This window comes from Cetorhinus maximus, chromosome 13, assembly GCF_964194155.1.
Source record: "Cetorhinus maximus chromosome 13, sCetMax3.hap1.1, whole genome shotgun sequence".
NCBI classification, from domain to species: domain Eukaryota; kingdom Metazoa; phylum Chordata; class Chondrichthyes; order Lamniformes; family Cetorhinidae; genus Cetorhinus; species Cetorhinus maximus.
The window spans coordinates 32898383-32922740 of record NC_135891.1 but is presented as its reverse complement, the minus strand read 5'-3'; the positions used below and the strand labels follow the sequence as shown (position 1 = coordinate 32922740).

The 24358-nt window shown below is 45.5% G+C and overlaps 1 protein-coding gene across 1 annotated transcript in view; it reads left to right on the top strand.

Moving 5' to 3' along the window:
• LOC144689173 (sterile alpha motif domain-containing protein 10-like) overlaps positions 1-24135 on the top strand; it is a 119114-nt gene extending 94979 nt beyond the window's left edge. The window contains exon 5 of the mRNA XM_078556295.1: positions 22804-24135. Coding sequence (XP_078412421.1) covers positions 22804-22826 — 23 coding nt within the window. The 3' untranslated portion in view covers positions 22827-24135. The remainder of the gene's footprint in view (positions 1-22803) is intronic.
• The last annotated feature ends 223 nt before the right edge of the window (positions 24136-24358 follow it).

Genomic DNA, 24358 nt, shown 5'->3' with positions numbered 1-24358 from the left:
ATGAGACAGAGAAATTTCATACTAATTACTAATATCATCCATCACCATTTCAACTCAAAGTACATTAACTATGAAAAGCATTTGCATAGGTTTTCAAATCCATTTTCTAATAATTGCAGGCTAACACTTCTACACAAGGGAAATGGATGCCTTGCATTATAATTCTTTATATGTCACTGTGGGCTTCATGTAAGAAACACTAGTCATTGCTACGGCCATTTCAAAAGACATGTTTCTTTTAGAGTTTTCAGTTCTACTTGTAGTATCAAAATGGGAGAATATCAGGAGGAGAAAACCTGGATATGTTGGGATAAAATTGCTAAAGATAAGTATATATTTAGATCATTGTTAAAATGCAGGAAACAACTTTTCCATTGGTACCAAGGGTGTTGCCATGCGCCTGTTGGGTAAATGATAACACTTGAGGGTACTCTATAACCAGTAATGGAGAATCAATCAACACCTGCTAAACCAGAAAAATAAGGAAATATATTTCCTTGGAAAATACAATAAATATATATCATATTGGGGTGAATTTTACATTTGTAAATGGGAGGTGGTAATCCACTCTGGAAGTGCATGGTTTGCTGACTCCCGCCACCAACTTTTAAAGACACCAAATAAAGCATTTGCTGCCAATTAATGGCTGTCCAGCAGGAAGCCAGCGAACTAGGTAAGGGAAGGGTGGGAAGCGTGCCCACTCAGGGTTCCAGGGTGGGGTGTCCAGGAAGAGGGGGGGTGAAGCCGCGAACAGGAAGTCGGTCAAGGCCACCCATTTAAAAACACCCTGACACGGATTGGTAGCTGCAAATTATTGGTGCAGAGGCTGAAGTTTGGACCAAGCAGACTTGTAAATCAATTAAACTATTGGAGCAGCAGCAGGTAAGAGCTTGTTTTTAAATTTTGGTGACTATGTGTCAGCAGTGTCTCATTCCAGATCCTTGCCAGGGAGGAAAGAACTTTTGAGCACACCTGTCCCATTCCCCTTATGAATAACACATGTTTGGGAAAAGACTAAATTCTATCCTTTAAAACTCTTTGTCTCTTCACAGAGGCTGTAAGATCACTGTATGGTGGAGAGAATAGAGGAACCAGCTGTTGAGGGGCTCACACCAAGGACGGCCTCACGGTTTGATGATGACTCCCTGTGAGTCCTCCTCAGGGCTGTGAGTGATTGGTAGAAGGTCCTCATGCCTACTGGTGGGAAGAGGAGACCTCCTAGTCAGACCAAAGCAGCCTGGATGGATGTTGCAGAGACAGTGAGCAGCCAGGGGTTGTCTACAGGACAAGGCTGCAGTGCCGTAAAAATCTCAATACCTTTGCCAGAGTGAGTGTGTAGCCATTTTGCAAATGGACCACCATGGAAGGATCTGAGAGTGTGATTGTGTCAAGTGTGTCTTGACCAAGTACACAAGGCAGTGTGAAGTAGACGTGCAACTCTGCAAGGCACCGGGGGATTCGGCGCAAGGATGGGGTTGGGCATTGCTTATTTTTAAAATTTCATTCATGGGATGTGGGCTTCGCTGGCTGGGCCAGCATTTATTGCCTATCCCTAGTTGCCCTTGAGAAGGTGGTGGTGAGCTGCCTTCTTGAACCGCTACAGTCCATGTGGCATTGGTACACCCAGTGCTGTTAGGAAGGGAGTTCCAGGATTTTGACCCAACGACAGTGATAGATTTCCAAGTCAGGGTGGTGAGTGGCTTGGAGGGGAACTTGCAGGTGGTGGTGTTCCCATGCATCTGCTGCCCTTGTCCTTCTAGATGGTAGAGGTCATGGGATTGGAAGGTGCTGTAAGGTGCTTATGAACTACAACATGTGTAGTTAGCAAGGATCATTGAGAATTGTTGTCCGGCAAAGGACATGTTGGACACACAAATGAAAGCATGATTTTTCCACAGCAGATTCATTACTATGTTCTCTTTTTATTTGCAGGAGAAAAGGGCACATAATGCCCGAGAGAGGGTCTGGGCCTGAGGTGGTCAACCCAACTTGTCAATTTTCACCTCTTTGGAGGAGGAAGTTCTGGAGCTGGCAGCGAAATGGTGGAGCCTCACTGTTGGGCGAGGCAAGGTTGGAGGACGGTCCTGGAGTGGTGAGATTCCAAAGGCATGTAGCCCTCTCCTGCAAAGATAGTGTTGAAGGGGATGGTGGTTGAGTGGCGGGGCGGGGGGGTGTTGCGTGTGGTGGTTGGGTGGGGGAGGGTGGAGGGGGAGTGGCTTGGGGGGGAGGTGTCGCAGTGGAGGAGGGAAGGTTGCAGGGGGGTAACATTGATGATTTTGGACTTTGGAGGCTTGCAGAGTTTAGGAAAAAATGTGTGCCTCAATGTTGAAGGGGCTGAGGTTTAAACCCTGGCTACCATCTCCCAGTGGTGCTGGTGTGTGTTTTTGTGTCTCTCTGCAGCCATCTCAAATAATGATGGTGCCCTTCATACCCCTTGTTTGTTTCCCCCACAGGTGAAACATCAGCAGCTGCAGCCACTATCCCTGAGGGACCAATGTTAACCTCTGAGGATGAGGAGAAAGCCTCGAAGGTTGCAGTGTCACTTCCTTCCTCTACATCCAGCACCAACGCAGGTACGCACACCTCGGCACCTCAGTGGGTATGTGCGAGGCAGTTCTAATGGATCCACGTGCTGTTGCAACCATATCGCAGTCGCAAGACAAGCTGTTGGAGACTGAGTTAGAGCAGGCTTCTAGCAGTCAGAGGAGTGCCGGAGACGACCTAGATGCTCTGAGCCCCAGGGTGATGACGAGCCTTTGGAGTTGTCGTCAGGCGCCAAATGCTGGACATGCAGTGCGAGGTACGTGAAGATGTTGAAGAGATGCCAGAGAGGTTGCACGCACTGACATGGACAGTGGAGGAGAGCATCCAGACCATGAGCGTTGCGATCATTCACTCTTCAGGACACTTGGCTTCCTCCTTCGAGAGACTGGCAACTGTCATGGAGGACCCAACCCAGCCACTCACTGATGGGACACTGGGTATGTGTTCTGACATGCATTCCATCGCCTTGTATCTGAGCTCTGGTGCCCAGAACCAGGGTGAGAGGATAACAAGATGCCTGGAGTAACAGCCGTGTTATGGTTCCTCTCAGGAAATCAGGGAGGGCCAAATGGACCTCATGGTGGTGGATGTGCAGGTGCTGCTGCCAATGGTGGGGCATCACTCAGGGTGTTTCTGATGGGAACAGTCCCTCCTCCACCTCTCTGTCAGTGACATAAATGCCTCAGAGTTCCATGGCGACAGATGAGCCTCCTACCACTGTGCAGGAGACCCCCCACAACATTGGGCCCTTATGACCTCAGGCGAACAGAGGATGCCTCCCAATTCACCCCTGGAAAAGGAGCATGATGGTCAACAGCCTGTCTCTGAAGAAAAGCTGAAGAGAACACCTCATTCTCATACATGAGTTCACAAGGGTGATTGCTTAGTGTTGTTAGATCTGAAATGTTTTGATTTATTTTGTCAATAAATAACTGTTCTTTGCACTTGCAGTTCTGGCTGCATCCATGTTTCGTGATTGTGATGTGCTGGTTTTGATTTGGATTGACTTCATGTTTTTAAGGGAGTTTGTGCCAATGTGGGCCCTTCAGATGGGCCTCATTTGGTACATCTACATTGAGGTACCAGCTGCTGCTGTCTCCCCTCCGCAGGCTCATGCGCAGCAGCAGGTTCCACATTTTCTTTGTCCACGTCGCATATCTGTCCTTGGCCAACAACCCTCCTCCTTCTCCTATTTGTCCTCTCCTCCTTACTCTAGGAGGAGCCTCCTCTGGAATGTAGTATGCCCATTGGGACACCGACCTCAGGGTCCAGTACTGGGGTGCAGAAAATTCACTTTACACCTATCTCTAGGTACCCTTCCCTGACTCAGTCATAATCCTGCTTGCAGCCTTTTCATCCACCTTTGCAATGCCTCCTCATGACCGGCATGACTCCCTCTGAACGTTTTTCTCACGCACCCACTGACAAATGGCATGGGAAACATACAGTACAAGTCTATTGACTTATAATCAAGCTGAATTGGTCCTTATTTAGTTTTTTTTTAAATGCCGGACGGGCTGCCAACTTTGGTACTTGCCCAACTTCCATATTATTGGAGACTGGCATGAAGATGTCGAGTTAGCAACCAGTCATCATCACGCTGGATTTTACATAAACAAGGAGAGGCAGTGGTCCTGAGTGTAAGATTCACCCCATTAATTTTAGTAGCAAAACACACATGAACAATTTGGCTTCCATTGGCAAGAAAAGTAGAAAAGCAGTATACTATTGAACTGGAGACAAATTTCACAATTCAGTGGTACAGAGGGATCGGTGTCCAGGTACATGAATCACAAAGTTAATATGCAGGTACAGCAAGTGATTAAGCAGGCAAATTGAATGTTGACATTTATTGCAAGGAGAATTAAATATAAAAGTAGGGAAGTTTTACTGCAGTTGGACAGGACCTTTGTGAGACCAAACCTGGAGAACTGTGTACAGTTTTGGTCCTCTTATTTGAGAAAGGATATAAATGCATTAGAAGCAGTTCAGAGAAGGTTTACTCAACTCATGGGCTTATCTTATGAAGAAAAGTTGAACAGGTTGGGCCTGTACCCACTGGAGGTTAGAAGATTGAAGGTGATCTTATTGAAACATAGAAGATCCTGAGGAGACTTGATAGAGTGGATACCAGACAGATATTTCCTCTTGTGGGAGAGACTAGAACTAGGGGACACAACTTAAAAATAAGAGATCTCGCTTTTAAGCCAGAGATGAGGTATTTTTTTCACTCAAAGGGTCTCTGGAAGGCTGTTTTAAAACAGTAAGGATGTTTATGCTATACAAGGGATAGCATTTGGGCCACTGTTTTAAAGTGACTAACTCAGATTCTACTTTTTTATAATGCATTCTGAAATGTTTTACGGTGCTAGGTGTTTGTATCATTTGATGAATTTTCGTGCTTGAATAAGTTTGGGGAATGGAATTAGATGGCAGACATGTTTCCACAGCAATTATTTAAATACTTGCGGGCAATTACTCATAATTATCAGCATTGATAGTGTAGATGTGCCAAAGTCAATTACCAGGAATGTAAGCCACTTGAGAAGGAGTCATGGTTTGAATAAGTCTGAAGCACTGAAGAACTCTTCAGGTTGTGCTTCTCTGACCCATCCATAAATTTGGTCCATTTTAATTATAAGCTGCAATCATGCATCTGAAGTGTTTAATTCACTCAAATCTTTTTGATTTAGATTCAATCAGTTGAGACAAATTGGTGGCTTTCTGCGTATGCATGCTCCTGGCGCTGCACCATTGAGAGATTGGTCCACTATTGCAGTCCAGTTATCATTTATAAATGATCATTTATCATTAATGATAATGTACCATTGGATGAGCTTCATGAGCTTAGTGAGCAGTGCTTGAAGAGAACATGGGCCAGAGAATTGGCACTGTGATTTTGTATTCCTGTCTTACTGCATGGCTACCTGTGAGGAAAGCAGGATCACTGAACTTAACCTTGTGTTCAATCCTTGTTCAGTGCTTCAGTATAAATTTTCTAAAGTGCTTACTTAAATAATGGGAAAATTGACAGTGCTGGAATTTTAATTCCACATACAGAAAGTAAAAAAAATGCTTCTGGCAGGGACACTTGCATTTGTTGGGGTTGTCGGGGGGTGGGAGGGATGGTGAGTTGCCTGTATGATTTCCCGGTCTGCCATAGCAGGACATTAGTGAAGTTTATCCTGCAGTCTCCCAGCTTTCAGCAGGTGATATTTTGTGGTGGGATAAAAGATTCAACAATCAACAAGCCATTTCCAGAATTAAAAAGGTCAGCAAAGAGGACTTTAAAACAAAATCTGCCAAATTTGAGGACGCATCCAGGAAGTCTAATTCTTTTTCAGTAAGGGAGCAGCTGTAATTGATTTCACGTGGCCCGTTTGTTTATGGTTGACGGATGGGCCAGTCGGCCAGGCAGCATTCACATTTTCGCTGAGACCTCAATCCAGGGCGGCATGAAATATCCGGGGTAAAATATAATAAAACAAAGCTATCTGGGGACTGATGTTTTCTGAATTCTGCTGTCAGGTGCTGGAATGTGTTGCATAGATACAGTTTACTGCACTTTATTCTTCTCGTTTAATCTGTACAGATCTGCAGTTCCCTGAGGCAGCTCTGCAGCAGCTGTCTGCCTTCAGAGAGCTCACAAGAAGCACTCACCCACGCCCTCGCTTTTCTCGGTGCCCGTCCTCTTCCCGCTCACCCCTCCACCCCCCGGCAGCACTGAGGCTTTCTCAGCGCGCGTTTCATGCCTACATTGCACATGCCCGACGAGCGTAAGATTCAGGCCAGTGCAATAGAATGGGAGAGGGATAATATGTAAGCCATACGATGTTGAGAGCACTGCATCTATGATAATTAAGGGTACAACTTTAAGAAGATATATAAAAAAAAGATAATGGGTGGAATTTTCCCAGAATTGCACTAAGTGTGGTACCGGGCGGGTAAAATGGAATCCTACCCACCAACGAAAATGGCGGGTTTTCATGCCATATCTTCCCGAACACGCCTCATTATTTTTGCATTCCCGTGAAACACGCCATTTCCATCGCGGGCGGTCTCTCATTCGCCCGCTCACCATCACCCCACTGTTGCATCACACCGGCCGCCATCTTTAAAAGGCAGCCGCCAGCAAAGCACTCATCACCACCAGCTCATCACCATTGCTGTCCGGGAGACATGGCCAGCAAAGGCAAAAAGACTGCCGCCCCCACCCCGCTTCAATGATGGATCTCTCAAGCCACTGCTGGATGTTGTGGAGACCTGATGGGATTTTCTCAACCCCACTCTGGCTGCAGGATGGGTAGCAATGTCACCAACCTGGCTTGGGAGGTGGTTGGCAGCGTGAATGCCCTGCAGAGGAGGACAGCCACCCAGTGCCACAAAAGGATGAATGATCTCCTCCGTTCCACCAGGGTAAGTCACTCTTTTCATTACTCACAACTCACACACTCACAAACCCATCACACATCCACAGGGCCCTCACTCACTGCCAGTGCAAGGGACATCACCATTCACTTTTCACACACACCATCATTGTCCTCATCCCGTCCATGAGACCACTCACCACCCACACAGGCCAGGCATGTTTATCATCTGGTCCAGCAGGCGTCCTGATACCCTCTCCCCATCTCTATCCGTGCAGAACAAACTGGCTCACAACAGGAGGGAAAGGTCGTAGACAGGTGGAGGGGTGCCGGAAATCAAAGTTCTGACACAATTCGAAACCAGAGCCATCTAGCTGGCCGGCGATGACTGGGACTGGTCCTGTGATGACAGTGAGGTCAGCGATGCTCTACCAAGTGAGGATCCAGCAGTGCAACATCCATCAGACAACCATGCTGTGAGTGATGTGTCCTCTTTCACAGGCCACTGCCATGCACTAATTATCTCTCCTTGCTTTCGCAGGCACATCTGCCAAATAGCTGACAGAGTCCATGACCCAGGGCCTCCAATCAAGCTCCGAAGAAACCTCCGAAGGGGAATCTGAAGGCACCCTCCCTGAAGTCCTGTCACAGCGCTCACCCACACCCTCCACCAGCGCAGAGACACACACCTCGGTGGGACCTAGCTTTAGAGTAGCCTCAGGATCACAATCTGGTGAACACGTCATGCTTTCTGATCCACAGCAGGCGGAGGCAGAGACTTCCCAGATGTCCGGCACTCGGAGGATTTCAGGAGGCCAAAACATTACTGACTTCGAGTCAGATGATGAGCCTCTGGACTCTGTCAGGTCACAGTTGCTGGAGCTGCAGAGGCAAGCTCAGGAACATCAGGAAGGGATGTCCGCTGCACTCCTCAGATTGCAAGGCATGATGGAGGAGTCCATCCATCTTCAGGCTGAGGTCATAGCGTTGTCATTGCAACGCACCGAGGTCAACACTGACAGGATGGCAGCTGCCATGGAGACCTTGGTCCGGGATGTCACTCCTGCAAGTCTGTGTGGGCTTAACCCGATCGGTGATGCCAAAGTTGGCCTCAAACAATATGTACAAGAGAGGGGTGCTGGGCAGCTCGATCTCACTCCAGCTATCTCTTCCGCTCACGGAGTCAGCCAGGGGCCCTCAGGCACCCATAGGGAGGAGGATCAGCAGATGCACGCTCCGGGGCCATCTATCCAGGTGGCTCTGGGAGTGACCGGCCAATCCGAATCCCCCCTTCCTGTCACCTCCGCAGCTCCAGCTTCACAGGCCGAGGAGGGTGTCACTGCCACACAGCAGGACCCCAAAAGCAGGCCGAGGCCCTCCAGGTCTCAGCCCTCCGGAGGACACCTGCCAAAGTCATCACAGACAGGATGTCACAATCAGCAGGCTGCTTCCACTTCTGCTGTGGATGTCTGGGGAGCACCAAGATGTAGCAGCAGGGTTAGGAAAGTTAGGTAAACGTAGTTACACAGCCTGGACACGGGTGTTAATCACTTGTGCACACTGTTCACCATTGTCAATAAACTCCTAAGGATGTCTCCCTGCCTGTGGCTCCTTGTTCTGATGAGCAGTGTTCTTGTCACTCGGATGTGAAACCTTTCTGCACAAGATAAAAGGCAGGTGTCTCAGTTCAGGGCCTCCTCCCTGTGCTCTGTGCGGCCTTCAGACCACAATGATGGTCTGGCCTCACACTCCCTGGAAACATTACTGATGCCCGCACCTCAGCGGTGCTGGTCATTGCTGCCAAATGTAGTGGACATGTGCCACATAGTTCTCACATACTCTCTGTGTGCTCTCAACACCTTTAAGGTGGGGCTGGCCCCCATCACACCAGCATGTGTGACCAGTGATGCTGTGCACCAGCTTCTGAAGAGCTGAGGTGCTGAAGATGGACACAGCATCAGATGCACCTAATGTTTCATGGCTGCATCTCTGAGATGACCCTGATCACAGACCGCAAGCGAGTTGCCCTTGGCCAGACAGGATCAGACATTCTCAGTGGCCATGTGAAGATCTATGGAGTGTCCTCACTGCATGTTGTCATTATCCTCCTGTGATCAAGCGACTATTAGGGCCTCCACTGCATCTCCATGACAGGAGCATTCTCACAGAGGGTATTGGCACTGCGATTAGCCAGACTGGAGTCAAACATTCACAACTGCAATGTAAGGATCTACGGGGACACCTCACTGCATGTTGTCATCATCCTCCACAAATCTGGCAGCTATGAGGGCCTCCTGAGTGCGCAAGCCTCATCTAGCCAGTGTGAGAGCCTCATCCCCATCATCGTCACTGCCAAGGACCCCCTCACCCTCATCCCCGTTGGCATCCTCCTCATCGGAGGAGACGTGCAGCTCCTCCATCTCCACCTCAGCCAGCTCCTCTCCCCGTTACAGCGCCAGGTTGTAAAGGTTGCAGCAGACGAAGACGATGCATGACACCCTCTGTGGACTGTATTGCAGGGCTCCACCAGACCGGTCCAGGCACCGGAGCCGCATCTTCAGCATCCCGATGGTCTGCTCCACCAAGTTGCGAGCTGCTGCATGAGACTCATTATAGCATCGCTCTGCTGCAGTCTGAGGCCGCCACAGGGGTATCATCAGCCACGGCCTCTGCGGGTAGCCTTGTCCCCGAGGAGCCATTTCGGCAGCTTCTGTGGACCCTGGAAGACTTCAGGGATCTGCGAGTGACTCAGGATATAGGTGTCGTTCTCAATCTCTGGAAACCGTGCGCACACCTGCAGGATAGGTTTCTGGTGGTCGCATACCAGCTGTACATTCAGCAAGTGGAAGCCCTTGATGTTGATGAAGTCTACCGGGTGTAGTGATGGAGACCTGAGCATCACATGAGTGCAGTCAATTGCACCCTGCACCTGTGGGAACACCAAGATTAGGGTGAAACCAATGGCCCTTGCACCCTGGCTGTCCCGGTCCTGGGCGAAATGCACAAAGTTGTGTGCCATGGAGAAGATGGCATCTGTGGCCTCATGGATGCATTTGTGGGTGGCGGGTTGTGAAATCCCACAGAGGTCACCTGTGGTGCCCTGAAAGGAACCACTGGCTTAGAAATTGAGTGGCACGGTCACTTTCACAGCCACTGGCAGTGGATGCTCTCCATGATCCCTTGGCACCAAGTCCTGTAGTAAGTAGCAGATGTGAGCGACCAGGTCCTTAGTCATGTGCAGTTGTCGGCAACACTGGTTCTCAGTCATCTGCAGGAATGGCAGGCGCCGTCTATAGACCCTGGGTGATGCTAGGCACTGACCAGCCATGGTTTGCTGTCACTCCTGGGCAGAGTGTGCAGGAGCTCCTGCTGCCCCTTCTTCATGAGGTTGCTGCCTCCTGCCTTTGCACAGTCACTCTCTCCTCCGTCTTCTACGGTCTCTGTGGGCCATCAGGCACACAGCTAGTTCACCAGGATCCATAATCCTGACGTCGTACTCCTGCAGCATGAAAGAGAGAGAGACGTGGTTATCATGTCTGTACTTAGCACCTTTCTCTGTGTTACTGCCCCTTAATGCTTCCCGGAGAGTGCTGGTCACCCCACGGATGGCCAGAGATGGGTGCGCTGCATGGCTGCCCTGTCAACCTGCGACATTGGGGACACTGGTCCAAACGGGGACGCTGAGATTGTAAGGGGCTGTCAGCGCCTCCAGCAGTGACTGCTACATGGCCAGCTTTAGCGTGGAGATTGTATAATGTGTGCAGTCCAACTGCTCCGCGGTCCAATATAGTGGTGATGGACTCGAAGTCTGTGCCAGGGTAATGGGGGGCAGGGGCAGAGGGGATATTTGTGGGTAAGGTATGGAGCACTTGGTGGCTCTTGGGTGCCTCTGCGTTGCTTGCATGGACGGGCAGACTAGGAGCCTGAGCCCAATCACATCACTGTGGCTGCGCCTGATCTGTCTTAGTTGCGGAGGCATGGTCAGTTTATACCGGTGTCCCTAATGTGCGACCACTCCCCTCGCTTACACTGCCCCCACCTTGATTGCCTGTGTGCGGGGTGCAGTGACAAGGCAACACTTGACCTGCAGCCCTCCCCACCCACAGCAGTCGCCTCCGAGGCTGGTCAGCACTTGCCCCCAGACACCATTCCCCCTTTCAGCAATTGCCTGCGGGACCAGGCATCAGTTTCCCCACCCCCAGGCGCCCCTGAGGCCTGTAAACATGGGGCGAGCTGTGGAGAACACTGCGGCTCATTCACCTCAGTTCCCCCAAAGTGAAGGCCACCAAGTGCACGTCACCTGAGGTGTTGTTATTAAACACATCGATGTGCTTTCCCGCCGATGTGGACAGACGATACGGCGGGGTTCAAAGAGCCTGGCTGGCTGGTCTTTTAATTATATGCTAATGTATTACAATTAGCTCCCCGCCGACCGATGGTGAGAAATGCAGCCCACCATTGGCAGGCTGAGCGGATGATCACCACCTGCCTTCATGCTGTTGTGAAGCAGGTTGTGCCATATTTTCCACGCACGTCACCTATCACCACTGCCGCCAGCTGGCGCGGAAAATTCCGCCCAATATAGCTTTAAGAAATTGTTCACCTTATTGTGTTTGATCAGGGAATGACTCTCAGCATATAAGAATAAGGCAGGGAAATAATTCACTTGTGAAGAGGAAGGAAATGAGGGATAGGAGGTCATCTGGAAAGTAATACATATTGCTCAAAGTTAACGTACACCACGAGTGAAAGTTCTCAGTAATTTTCAGATCAAGTCTGTGGCCTGTATTTTTATGTCTGTCCGTGTTGGATTGGAGGCAAAGGTGGGGGTGGGGGGCAGGGTGATTTAAAAATGGTGGACACGATTGATCCCGGGATTCCTGCCCCATGTCCAGAACCAGCAGTTTTCACTGGTGTGGGATGAGGTTAGTGAGCCCACACCCTGCATTCCCGACCTGGCTGGCTCCATTGCACGGGTAGATATCTCATACATCCCACCACCCCCTGCACACAATTTTGGCAGAGTCTGTCCAGCTTCTGGATGACTAGTGGTTCATGGCCCCTCAGAGGACTCTTGAACCATAGTCTAGATCCGGGAACCTTTTGAAAGGTAAGGTTAAAAGGTCTTACCCATGCACCCACCATGCCTCCCATGCTCCTCATGCACCCACCATGCCCTCTTCATGCCCCTTCCATACCCCCATGCCCCCTCACTCACTATGCACTATGTATAGAATCAATGAGCCACATAATAATAATGGCAAGTCTTGAAATGCTGAGGGAAAATAAAACACCCAATCAGAATTCTGCTTTAAAAAAAAAACTGCTCTTCTTACAATCCTGTAAAAGTGTCAATCAGACAGCACCATTCATGGGAAGGGCAATAGCGTGGCCATGCCATATGTTCAATGGAAGCATTAGGAGTGATCAGGTTGTGATGTCATTCAGACTGAATTGATGCACGTTTTTGAAACTTGGACTGTGCATGTCCAGTTTATATTAAATACTCTCCGCTGATGATGAGCGGAATCGTCCCAGATTTCCACAAAGTGTGGTAGCGGGCGGGAGAAAAGTCGTTTTACCCACCGGCAGCAATGGCGCCTCATGAATTACGCAGCCTCAGGAAATACGCTGTCTCGCTGGCGGGTGACCTCTGGGTGGCATCGTTTCCTCACCGCTTCCTCACACAGGGCGCCATATTTAAACTGCAGCCGTGTGCATATTTCTCAATGCTTACAACCCAGGACTGCTCCAGTGAAGACATGGCCCCAAAAGCCAAGACGAGTACAACCCTCTGATTCAATGACACATCCCTCGGACATCTTCTGGATGTTGTGGATGCCTGCTGCAATGTCCTCTTCCCACGCTCTGGCTGCAGGAGGCCTATCAGTCTCACCACTCCAGCTTGGGAGGTGGTGGCAGCAGTGGTCAGTGCCAATGCTGCACACAAGAAGTCGGCCATCTAGTGCAGAAAACAAATCAATGATCTCACCTTGTTGCCAGAATAAGGCAACCATCTTTTCATTCTAAATTCATATACTCACAAGGCCTTCACACACTCACTGTCATCTCACGCACTACCAGCTCAAGGGACATCACCACTCTCACACACACCCTCACATCTCCTCATAGCCTCATCTCCTCTGGAGGCTGCCTCCTCAGCCCTCGCCATCTTGGGGCCACTTGCACAGATTAACATGTGCCCCCACACACACTCTGGGATACCCTCCTTCCCCAGAACAGCCCTTGCCCTGCAGCCTCTCTCCTTGCCTGAGGCCGCTTCTCCCCCTTCTCTAAGCAAGAACTAGCCCTGCAGCCGTTGAAAAGCACCCCCACCTTACAGCTGGTCTGGTAGGTAGAGACCTGCGTGCGAGCCCTAAAAGTGATGTGGTGCTGGCTGCGAAGCCTGGCGCTGATGATCACGAGTGCTGCCCGAAGCAAGGTAGACAAAGAAACCTTGAAATCCCGAGCGAAGTGCAGCTCGCTAGGTGCATGTTGCTTATGTACACTTGTGAAACATTGCACCCCGATGTGCCCAGATGACCCAGCGTGGGAGGATGATTCCGGCAAGCAGGACTTATACTGAGATGCAAAAGTATTGAAATTAGGTTCCCGACATGCGGCGATGGGAAACGAGGCCCACCATTGACGGGTGGAGTGGACAATTGCAAACTGGTTTCACGATGGCGTGAATCCGATTTATGGCTGTCTCATCATGACACCCGACGCCAACGGGGCCAGAAAATTCGAGCCGATGTGTTTATCTGCATGAGTGACCTCCTCACTAGTGCTATTTAAAGGGATAGGCATCTAAATTGCATTTGACTGAATTCTGCTGTGGTAAAGTTCGTAGAAGTACTGTCATTTGTGTTACAGATGGGGAGGGATGTGGGACAATTGGCCCCTTTTTTCCACCTCTCGACTGACCACAACATGGTGTATTTCTGAGAAGGAGTGTGTTAACCCCTTGAGTGCTGTAACTTTAAGAACAGACACATACTTTCTGGCAAGTTTAAATCAAAAGCAAGGATAAACATTTATTCCTTACAATACCTGAAAAGGTACACAATAAAAACCCACACTGACACACACACACAAAATAAAAGATCATTTCTAAAGATGTAACATGCACATAGATAACTTAAAGTCCTGAAAGTTAATATTATTCTGTTTCTTCAAGATGGTGGTTGGAAGTGGTTGCAGGCCTGGAAATTTTCTTTCAGTTCACTGAAGGAAAAATGAAGGTTGGAAGTGTTTGGTGATGAATTCACAATGGTACTCCAAGCAATAGCAGGTTTCAGGCTTTTCAGTCAAAAACTGTGGTCAAGCCCCAGTAGTCAAAATTACAAGCCCAGGTACAAGAAATCTCCACTTCTCAGCCTGAGGTGACTTTTTGAAGGTAGGGTCTTTTCCTTTTTTTTATGGGCAAGATCTCTCTACTGTAGTCCTTGTCCCAGACTGACTTGCCCTGGCATGTCCTTGGAATAATAAGATATTTTCTATCTCAAGCTAGTTTCAATCATGTGAGCACAGAATCAATACTCCTATGATCCACATAAATGGTTTGACATCATAAGCCATCGCCACACAATGGGGAATGAATGGTGGCCATTTGCACTTGCTTGCAATAAAATGGTTCCTACACACCCTTCTTTATTAGATTTCAAGTTTTCAGACACCGAATCTAGGGCAACCATTATATCTGACCATTATATATTCTGTAAGTATCTAAACACTTGTAACTGTAAATTCCACAAGTGACCTTGCATTCTGATATCTCTTCAATGGAAGGTCCTCCACAAGAACATTTACATTTTGATGACTTTCCAGGGGCATGTTCAGACATGAGTTATTCTGTGTCTGTATAGAAACCACAAAAGTAGTCACCTGACCTTCTGGTGTCCATTTTGCCAAGGTAAAGTGTCAATGTTCAATGCTACTTTTTAAAAGTAAAGTGTTCATCTTCCTAATAGTTTTACGGTTATATGATGCAACCGTAACATTTGTTTTTGGAGGTCTTTTGGTGAATTGGTACATTTATTCATGGAGGGCAGAGGATTTGGTCACCTGTACATAACAAGTCTGCAAGAGGTATGGGGGTGTAGCTACAGTGCCTCTGGGTCTACAACATGACCAACAAGTGGAGTAGAGGCTGCAGAAGGGGGGAGAAAGGAACAAAAAGAAGACTTATATCTGCATAGTAACATTCACAACCATAGGATATGCAAAAGTGCTTTACGGCCAATGAAGTACTGTGGAAGCATAGTTACTGTTGTAATGTAGGAAACATGGCAGCAAGTTTCCACAAACAGCAATGTGATAATGACAAAATTATCTGTTTTGGTGATGTTGACTGAGGAATCATTATTAGCCAAGACACTATGGTAACTCCCTTGGTCTTCTTTGAAATTGTGCCTTGGGATCTTTTATGTCCACCTGAGAGAACAGATGAGGCCTTGGTTTAATGCCTCAAAAAAAGGCACAGTTGCATTAAAATTCTACATGACTGCATGATTCCAGGTGGGAGCGAGCGACCTAGTTAAAATCTCCCAGTGTGCTTCTGGCACATGAATGAAGCCTTATATGTGAAGAAAGGTGATTTCATCATGTTATCTCTGCTAGTGAGTAGTAATGGGCAAGTGGATTTTCCAGGATTGTGGGATTCCCAATGGTACAGGGAACCATTAATTGTGCGCATGTGGTTCTGCAGGCTCCCTATGTCAATGGGGAGAGGTACAGGAACTGTAAGGGCATCCATTTCATCAATGTACAGTTGGTGTGCAACCATGTCCAGAGCGCCATATCGGTTAATGCTCAGTATCCCGGCAGCAGCCGTGATGTCTACATCCTAAGGCAGCCTGCTGTTCCCACCATCTTCAGGCCTTCAAGAAGAACCAGACGATGGCTGTTTGGAGACACGTGCTACTCCCTCTACACCTGATTGATGAACCCCTCCACCATACAACCATATAAGGACAATGGGTGTATAATGAAAGCCATGGAGTCACCAGAAACATTGTGGAGCAGACTATTGAGGTGCTAAAACAATGGTTCCACTGCCAGCTCTACAATACTCGCTGTAGCAAGTTGGTGTCCTCCAGAACCTGCCATCATGAGGTTGCAACCATTGCCCTTAGGCATTTGGATGCTTCCTCAGGAGGAAGAGGAAGAGGAAGAAGAGGAGGCAGGGAGTATCGCGAGCTGCAACCTAAAAGGGATGCAGACAAATTTTTAGCCTATAATTATTGTTAGTGGTATTTAGAAGTAAATTATTCTTTATGTTTTTACTATGATCAGCGTATGATTTACTAATAATCAAAAATGCTAATGGTATATTAGTCTTTATTACTAGTGAGATAGAATATAAAGGTGAGACATTTCGCTACTGGAAGACAAAGCGTTGGTCATCTGGAATCCTGATTACAGTTCCAGGCATCCCATCTAGGACAAGGTGTCATAACCCTAAATTCAGTGTCAGGCTAATCAGAAGAGCTGTTAGGAACCCTTTCTTAACGCAAAGTAGCGTAGAAATATGGAACTTTCTCTCACAAGAGTAGTGAATACTAGCTCGGTTAATATTTTAAAATCTGAGATCGATAAATTTTTGCTAGACAAGGGTTTAAAAGTATATGGAGTTAAGGTAGGTTGATGGATCTCATTGAATGGCAGAACAGGTTTGATGGGCTGAATGGTCTGCTCCCCTGCCTTTGTACTATATCTAAATTAAATTCTAAAGTACTTTTAAAGTATAAAAATAATAATAATAGCTCAAAATATACCTATAATACCTCTGTACAGCCAAAGTATTAAGTGTAATCTGGTCATTTTAAAATAATGAACAGAGGAATGTCTTGTGTTTAGCTAATAACATCAGTGGTAAATCCTAAGCTTATAAATTTAAACACTTCTTTTTTCTGTCACCAGTACTTTCTGTGTTTTTTTTTGCCAGATTTCAGAACCAGCTAACCTGATTAGATTTTCAGTATATTAAACAGTCAGGTTGTGAGTAATGATAGAGAACTCCACAAAATGATATGGTACAGTGAACTGCACAGCACACATCAAAGTTCAACCATTGCACCTTCTAAGGTGACTGTTGCACTGATTTATTCTATAAATCATGAGGAATACTGAAAGCTCTGAAGGCTATTGTTATATGCTTTGCTTTTACATAATAACCCTGGGATTTGAAGCTTAATAGCACCATGTGATGACTTAGACAGTTTGAAATAAGTATCGTCTTCTTTGATTTTTTTATTTGAAGTTATCAATGATACTGTTGCAGAATTTTAAACCTAGTAAAGGATTCCCCAAGGTATTCTTCGGGGTATGTTTGAAGATTGTCTGTTTTATAATGACAGGAGTATGCACCATGTAATGCACATTGAGCTTAAGCTGTGCTTAATGTGGCTGTCTCTTTAAGATCACAAAGTCTAATTGTTGTAAATAAACACACCCTGGGGTCAAATGGAGACTAATTACTGCTGCTGAAGGAAGTTTGCAGGTGGCAGCTGCTTGTAAATCTTAGAGCCCAGGTCAAAAGAAGACAGCAATAAATGACTTGGAGCAGGAATAAGCTTGCTCGGCTATTCAGGGCTGTTCTGTAACTCAATCCATTTATGTGCCTTTGTTCCATATCCCTTGATATCCTTTGATATAAAAGAAATCAACCAATCTGAGCCTTGAAAATTTAAATTGACCCAGCATCCACACTCTTTGGGGGGAGGGGTTTTCTCCACATTTGTATGGAAAGAAAGCATTTCTTGATCTTACTGCAAACATTTGGAGGTGTTTTATTTTAAATGATAAAAATGAAAGTTACATCAACAATCTACACTTGAGCCTGATCCTACCCTTACCTAATCTCCACCAAAGTAGAATTCAATAAATGGTAATCAGGACAATTTTCCCCAATTTAACCAAAGGGCGTTGAAACCCATTGCAGTTCTTACAGCTCTGAGTTCAAACAACTCAGCACATCAGGGACCAGACCCGAAAACTCCCTAAGATTTTTTTTGGGGTGCGGGTTTGTATCCCACCACTGCCACCATGTTTTACATAGTCTACATGTAACTGAAGATAGGCAATACAGTTTTGCTAAAACTATTTATTTACGCTGCTCGCCAACACCTTCTCAAGGGCAATTAGGGATGGGCAATAAATGCTAGCCGAGCCAGCGACGCCCACATCCCTTAAATGAATAAAAAAAACACTATGTACAAGACATCATAATAAGCACATGGTATTCATGACACAGAATGCTGTGTGCCTAGATCTGTTGGAGCCTCTCAGTCATCCGGCTACTGATGTTACAGTTACATCATTATTTAGTTTTAACAAAACTACACTGCCTACCTCCAGTCGCCTGTAGACTAAGTAAAACCTCTTCGAAACAGTACTGACACTGCAGTGCCTGAAAGTAAATCTGCCATAGGCATAGGGGAATCTTGAATTGGTGGAGCAGGTTCTGTGCCCGCTGCCTACTGGGCTGCAATTCTGTGACTTTTGCATGAATAATGTCACATGGCATATTTTGTTCAAGAGTGTGCCCATTTTGTCCTTTAAATTTATTTAAAGTACAGTTTAATGAAAAAATTGTTTGCAACACTTTGGCATCTTCTCCATATTTTGAAAATGTTTAACATTTCACTGGTAATTTTGGAAACCCAAGTTTATTTTAGATGTGCCTCAAAATATTTCATTTCTGAAGCAAGTGACCAAGCACCAGGACGTATCAGCCAACCTTGGCATGCTTGGCTGATCAAAGACAATTGCCTCAGCTGACTCAAAGTTGGCATGCAGCCAGTTGTGGAGCTTTTCTATCTGTAGCACAGGCACCTGCAGCTAAGTTGGAACATAAATTTGCAACGGGTATTAGTTAGTAAGGTCACCACTGCCTTCAACTGTTATGTCTGTGGCTGGCTCACACAGCTAGTACGATGGTACTAGTTATGTATTGTTCATATATATGGAATAAGTGATTGAAAGATTGGTCAGCACTTTCATATCCTTTCCTACTGGAATATGTCGCCACACTGCTGTACTTCCCAAATAGAAGAGGTAATTGATGGCTGCTAAGTGCCCAATGTGAAACCTATCCTGAATGCCAGTAAATTGCTATGTTGTGTTAACAATTGTTTGAAGGTAAGAGTATGATAAAGCTTGCAACTGTAATTTTCTGCTTAAATATGTTCCCTACTGAAGGATGGATATGTATGAAATGCAATGGCAGAACTGTATGGGTGTGGGGGCTTGGTAGAGGTCAATAGTAAAATGTAACCGGTTGAAGGACACCAGTTTGCTGCAAGCAATCTTCGTTAATTTAGATGGTACATGGTACCACTTGTTAGTTGCACCCTGACAGGTTTCATAAAACATGCCATCCTACATTCCTATATAGTTCCTACATTCTACAGATAATGCACAGCGTTTTGAGCCTGGTGGCTACCTCCTGCCAGGCATGGCACATTAGCCTCTTGGAAGGAGGAAGGGCTCATTGTCAAACAGAGCCAATCCTCCTTACATTGGCATCAAGCAACAGCATTTCCACTTTGCAACAGGGAATTGCAGACTGCATCATTCCACCACTTGCCCAGGCCCAATTTTCTCCCTTAAAGTTGGGTTTTCTTTCTCTCCACCTCGCTGTAAAAATCATTGTAGAATGAAATGTAACTGAGTTTTTACCAGTGTGCTAAGCTGATTATTGCTGCTGGTTAGTCTCATTGTCCCTGAAAAAATAATTTTATATTTTTGGAATTCCAATTTTCTCCATAATGATAAAAATTTATTTTTAAAGGTTTTTCATATTTTGGACTCTATCTTAATCACATGTGTAGGCCCTAAACATTTATTTTGCAATTAATCAGAAGTGCAAAATTCAGTGTATTTTGCCTCCTGCTTTGCTGTCCGTGAGAATGCTTCCTTCTGATTGGCTGCTAACCCTGCTTGATGACATCACTGTTGCTGGAAACCTGAAGATGCTGTTGACTTGGCAACAGTTTCAAACTGATTTTTGGAAAGGGGAAATCCATGAATAGAGATGGCTAGATCATTGTGCGCAGCTTCCTTGGAGGTTAGTAGCTAGCGCCATTGCTTCATTGCTGATCTCAAAATTTGGGCCACGGACACTTGCAGAGTACTTTTAATTGAAGAACAAACTAAATCGGGCTGACTGTCAAACTGATGGCTTTTCAGCTGGTAATGTTGCATTCGATTATTCTACTGTAGAGTTTTTATGCCTGTGCTGTCAACATGCATAACATTGTCAGTTTTTAAAACAAGGCATCTCCAATGCTTTGGGTATAAAAAAATCTACAGATTTTATAAGACACAATAGCATTAATAAATGAAAAATTGGAAGCATTACAAGTAATGCATCATGGCCTGGACACTTGATTCTCTGACCCTGACTTCCTTCGAATGGAGTCTTGTTACTTTAACTCAAATCTAACCCTTCATCTCGCTCACAGGCCCTGTCTTCTACTTTGCTGTGTCTGCATCTCAGGGCTGAATTTTACAGGAGATGGGGAAGATGGTGGTGGGGGTGCGGAGGTAGGGGGCGGGGTGCGGAGAGGAGGGGAGGAGGGTTGGCGAACTGCTTGACCCCTGGAAAGAAAGTGGGCCGGAAGCTGACACACCCAGAAGAAGCCAGCCCCGCAGCCATAACGTACTGCCGGGTAGGCTAAAGTGGTTGAGAGTGTGACTTCCACCCATCAGTGGGAGATTGTCCTGCCTGCGGGAGCTGCCAGCCAATCTGATTGGCCAGCAGCTCCAGCAGTCCCAGCAGCACCAGAGCTCAGTAGGGGGTGCTGCCAAGACTGCAAGAAGGAGCATGAAGAAGGTGGATGGGTGCACCCGAAAGGTAAGTCCCGGAGTTTTAGGGCAGGAGGGATCCTGGAGCCACGGGAGGGGGGAAGTGAGGGCTGGGGGCTGGGTTTTAGAGGGCAGGTGGCACAGAAGAAAGGGGAGTATGATATATTTGTGGTGCACAAAGGGCACCCCTGAATTAAGTACCCCCCTTCCCACCTTTTTTGCATACAGGCCATAAAAAAATGGCCTGCCCACTCCCACCCACCTGCTGCGTTAGCTGAATTTTAGCATGGGCAGCGTATTATCAGGGTCAATAGGCTTGTTAACAAGCCTAATAGACGTATAAATATTTATTTACATATGGCGGGCAGGTTGCCGATTTCAGCACCCACTCGCCTAGTGTATTATGGGTGTCAGCTCAGGGGTGGGCAGGAAGGTGGTGAGCTAGCCACATGATCTATTTTAAGTGCCCCACCCCCACACAGAAAACCCCCACACATACCTGGCAGGGGCACGTAAAATCCAGCCCTCTGTCTCTCTCTCTGTTTTTCTCCCTCTATCTCTCTACCACTCAGCATCTGTCTTTTGTTCTTGTACTAGGGCTCTCTCTCTCTCAGATCGTTTTCTCTGTTTTTGTCGTTTTCCCTCTTGTTGTAACTGTCTTTCATTTTATCACTTCCACTTTCTTTCTCTTTCTCTTTGTCTCTTGTTCTCATGCTCTCTGAGGACTCCCCTCTCTTGCCTTATTTTCTGACTTTCTAAATACAAAAATAACCTTATTGCAGGAGGCTAGAAGCATTGGGATTGATTGCTGAAAATTGTACGAGTGATGATTTATTACAATGGACAAAGTTTTTAAATTTATGTTCTTTATTTCTGAAGAATTTAATTGGATTGCAAAAATAGTTGTGATTTAAATAATTAAGTTGCCAACTTTCTTGTCACTGATGCTTCCATATAGCTTATGGCCAGCCACTTAGATTTTCTGAATATAGTTAGTGTCAAAGCTCCTGTGAAATAACTGAGCATCAATGTAAGAATTTAAGTGGCTGGTGCAGAATCTGGAAGTTGATTGGTAGTACAGAACTTGAGTATTGCTGAAAAAAGAGATTTTTTTGTAAAAGCTTTTCATCTTACACTCATCAGGACAATTCGCAAGAATACCAAATGTAAATGGAACAACAACTTATACTGTATGAGAAGAGAGTACTGATTGGTTGGCAAGTGGACTCTGATTGGTAGAGGCGTTGCCATGGAGAATGCACCAGTTGGTGGTAAATGACAGTCAACTGCCAAGCATTGTTTGAAATTTAAACCAGGCAGCTTGGCTCTGATTGGTCAAGGCATTGCCCTGAGGAATGGACCAGCAATTGCCTGTCACTTATTTTATTTCGCTAAAACAGGCACAACATGGATACATGTCCTTTCTGTCTGATCAGAGTCCATTTGTCAACCAATTAGCACTCTCTTCTCATACAATATAAATTGTTGTTCCCTTTATATTTGGTATTCTTGTGAATTATCCTAACGAATGCAAGACACAAAGTTTCAACAAAAAAAGTCTTTTTTAGGTAATACTCAAATCCAGATGTTGTTTCTTATAATGTTTACACCTTCTGTCATAGAAAACTTGACTGGTTTAAATGTTGCAATGAAAAGTGAGATGACTTAGGTGATTTCACCAGAGGTGCTACAAATAATCTCAAGCTAGGATGCGCTAGGTTTTCACTCTTGATTGCTATCCAGTGACCATTCTTAGAAAGTGCACCTGTATTGATGTTGGATGAGAACAGGTTCAGGATTGTCACGATGCACTCCCATGGTCAGATGGCCTGTGAATACTCCATCTGGGTTTGCACCTAGGAATCATTCAGGTGAGAAGGAAACTGGGGATGAATGGAAGCAAAATGAGAGATAGGTGTTCAGAATGCAGCAAATTATGTGCCTCAGTAGACATATCACAATGGGCAACTGATTTTCTGTTCAGCGAGCTTACACACTAACTGAGCAAATACAAGAATTAAGTAGAAATTTACACTTTATCGCTGTCAGGTTCATTCATTCTCTGTTTTTTTCTTTTCAGCTTCATTTGATAATGGCTCCTAGCTGACACCTCCTTTGGCAGCTTGCTGTGACAGAGAGGACCTTCAATACCACTGGGATGAATCTGTGGGATATAGATATGAAACTGTGGAGAATCATGCAGTGAATTAATGTAGTCATTCTGCAGCAGAGGAACTCCAGTTTAAGCTGAATTGCTAAACCTCATGATTATTTACTTAATCAGCTTTCAGGCTAAAGAAGAAACACAAAATTTTCTTTTATAGTTTTGTAAATTAAGTATGAAAGTTAAGTCAAGTGTTAATGGTGACTGGATGGTGCTATATTTGCTATATTTCTCTGTTTCATTCTACACCTACTGATACTGATAGTTTGTTGTAACACTAGAAAATAGCAGGGAATTCATTATTAATATTGCAACACCAGGAAATGTAAGTGCTCCTGACATGTATGGGCTGCTTTAGATCAGCTCCAGGGTTCCTGTTAACGTACAATGTTATGCGAGTTATTTGTGTTACCTCCACATCTTTAACTTTTTATTATATAAAATGCTGACCAATGAAAAGAATCCCTGAAATGAAAAACCTTGCACACTAATATCATTTTAAAATAAAAACGTATTTGCAACTGCATTTCACTATGCCTGTAATTGGCTCCCTAAGATGAAACCAAATAAAAATGAGTTCAAGCTGAACTGTAAGAATATGGTTAGCTGAAAAACAATTATTCTTGATGTGGATGTAAAAGGTGAAATTCCAGTCTAGAGATAAAGTGACTATTTGGCTTAACAGGGAATGAAGGCTTTCATTAAGTGTCATTAAAAGATTCATAAAAAATTTAGCATTTTATGACTGAACAAAGTGGTTTCCATTGATTGGTTAATGAGCTTAAGAATGAAGACTTAGAACTCAGATTCTCTCCAGAAGCAAATAGTAATTTATTTGCTATAGGTGTGCTATTTACACATTAACATGGTATGTAAATACGGAGGAAAAATGATCTTTATGTGTGGAAATTTTTATACATGTCACTGGTATGAGCATTAAAGTATTTATGGAAGAGATTGTGCACTGGGAAAATTTAACATAAAAAGGAAAATCTCAATTTCAGTGTAAGGCCCAACTTTAGCACAGTTTTTTTTTTATAAGTCCCATTGAGAATCATTTTGTGAAACATCTGATATTTTTTACAGTTCTCCTGACACTACCTTATGCTTACGTTATTCATTATATTAAAGAAAAGCTTCCAGCAGTGGCTCTGAACGGTTGTGCTGTAGGCATGCACTTGTGACTGAGATACTGTCAGTACAGATTTGAAAGTCTTGCAGTTTTACTTATTGCTGCAAGTTGTTTGTAAAAAAAAAAAAATATTGTATAGTAGCTAAACCTGTAGTATAGCTTGTATTGCTCAAGTAAGGTAACTCTTGAAAATTACATTCACTGTGTGCTGCAGGTGACGCTATTGTTTGAAGTGAGCAGGGTCCAGATAACTCATTCTAAATGCATTCAGAGGTGATTCCATGATCCTGCACAACCAGAAGCACAGTCACACTCAAAGGGAGTGCTGATTGGAGATGG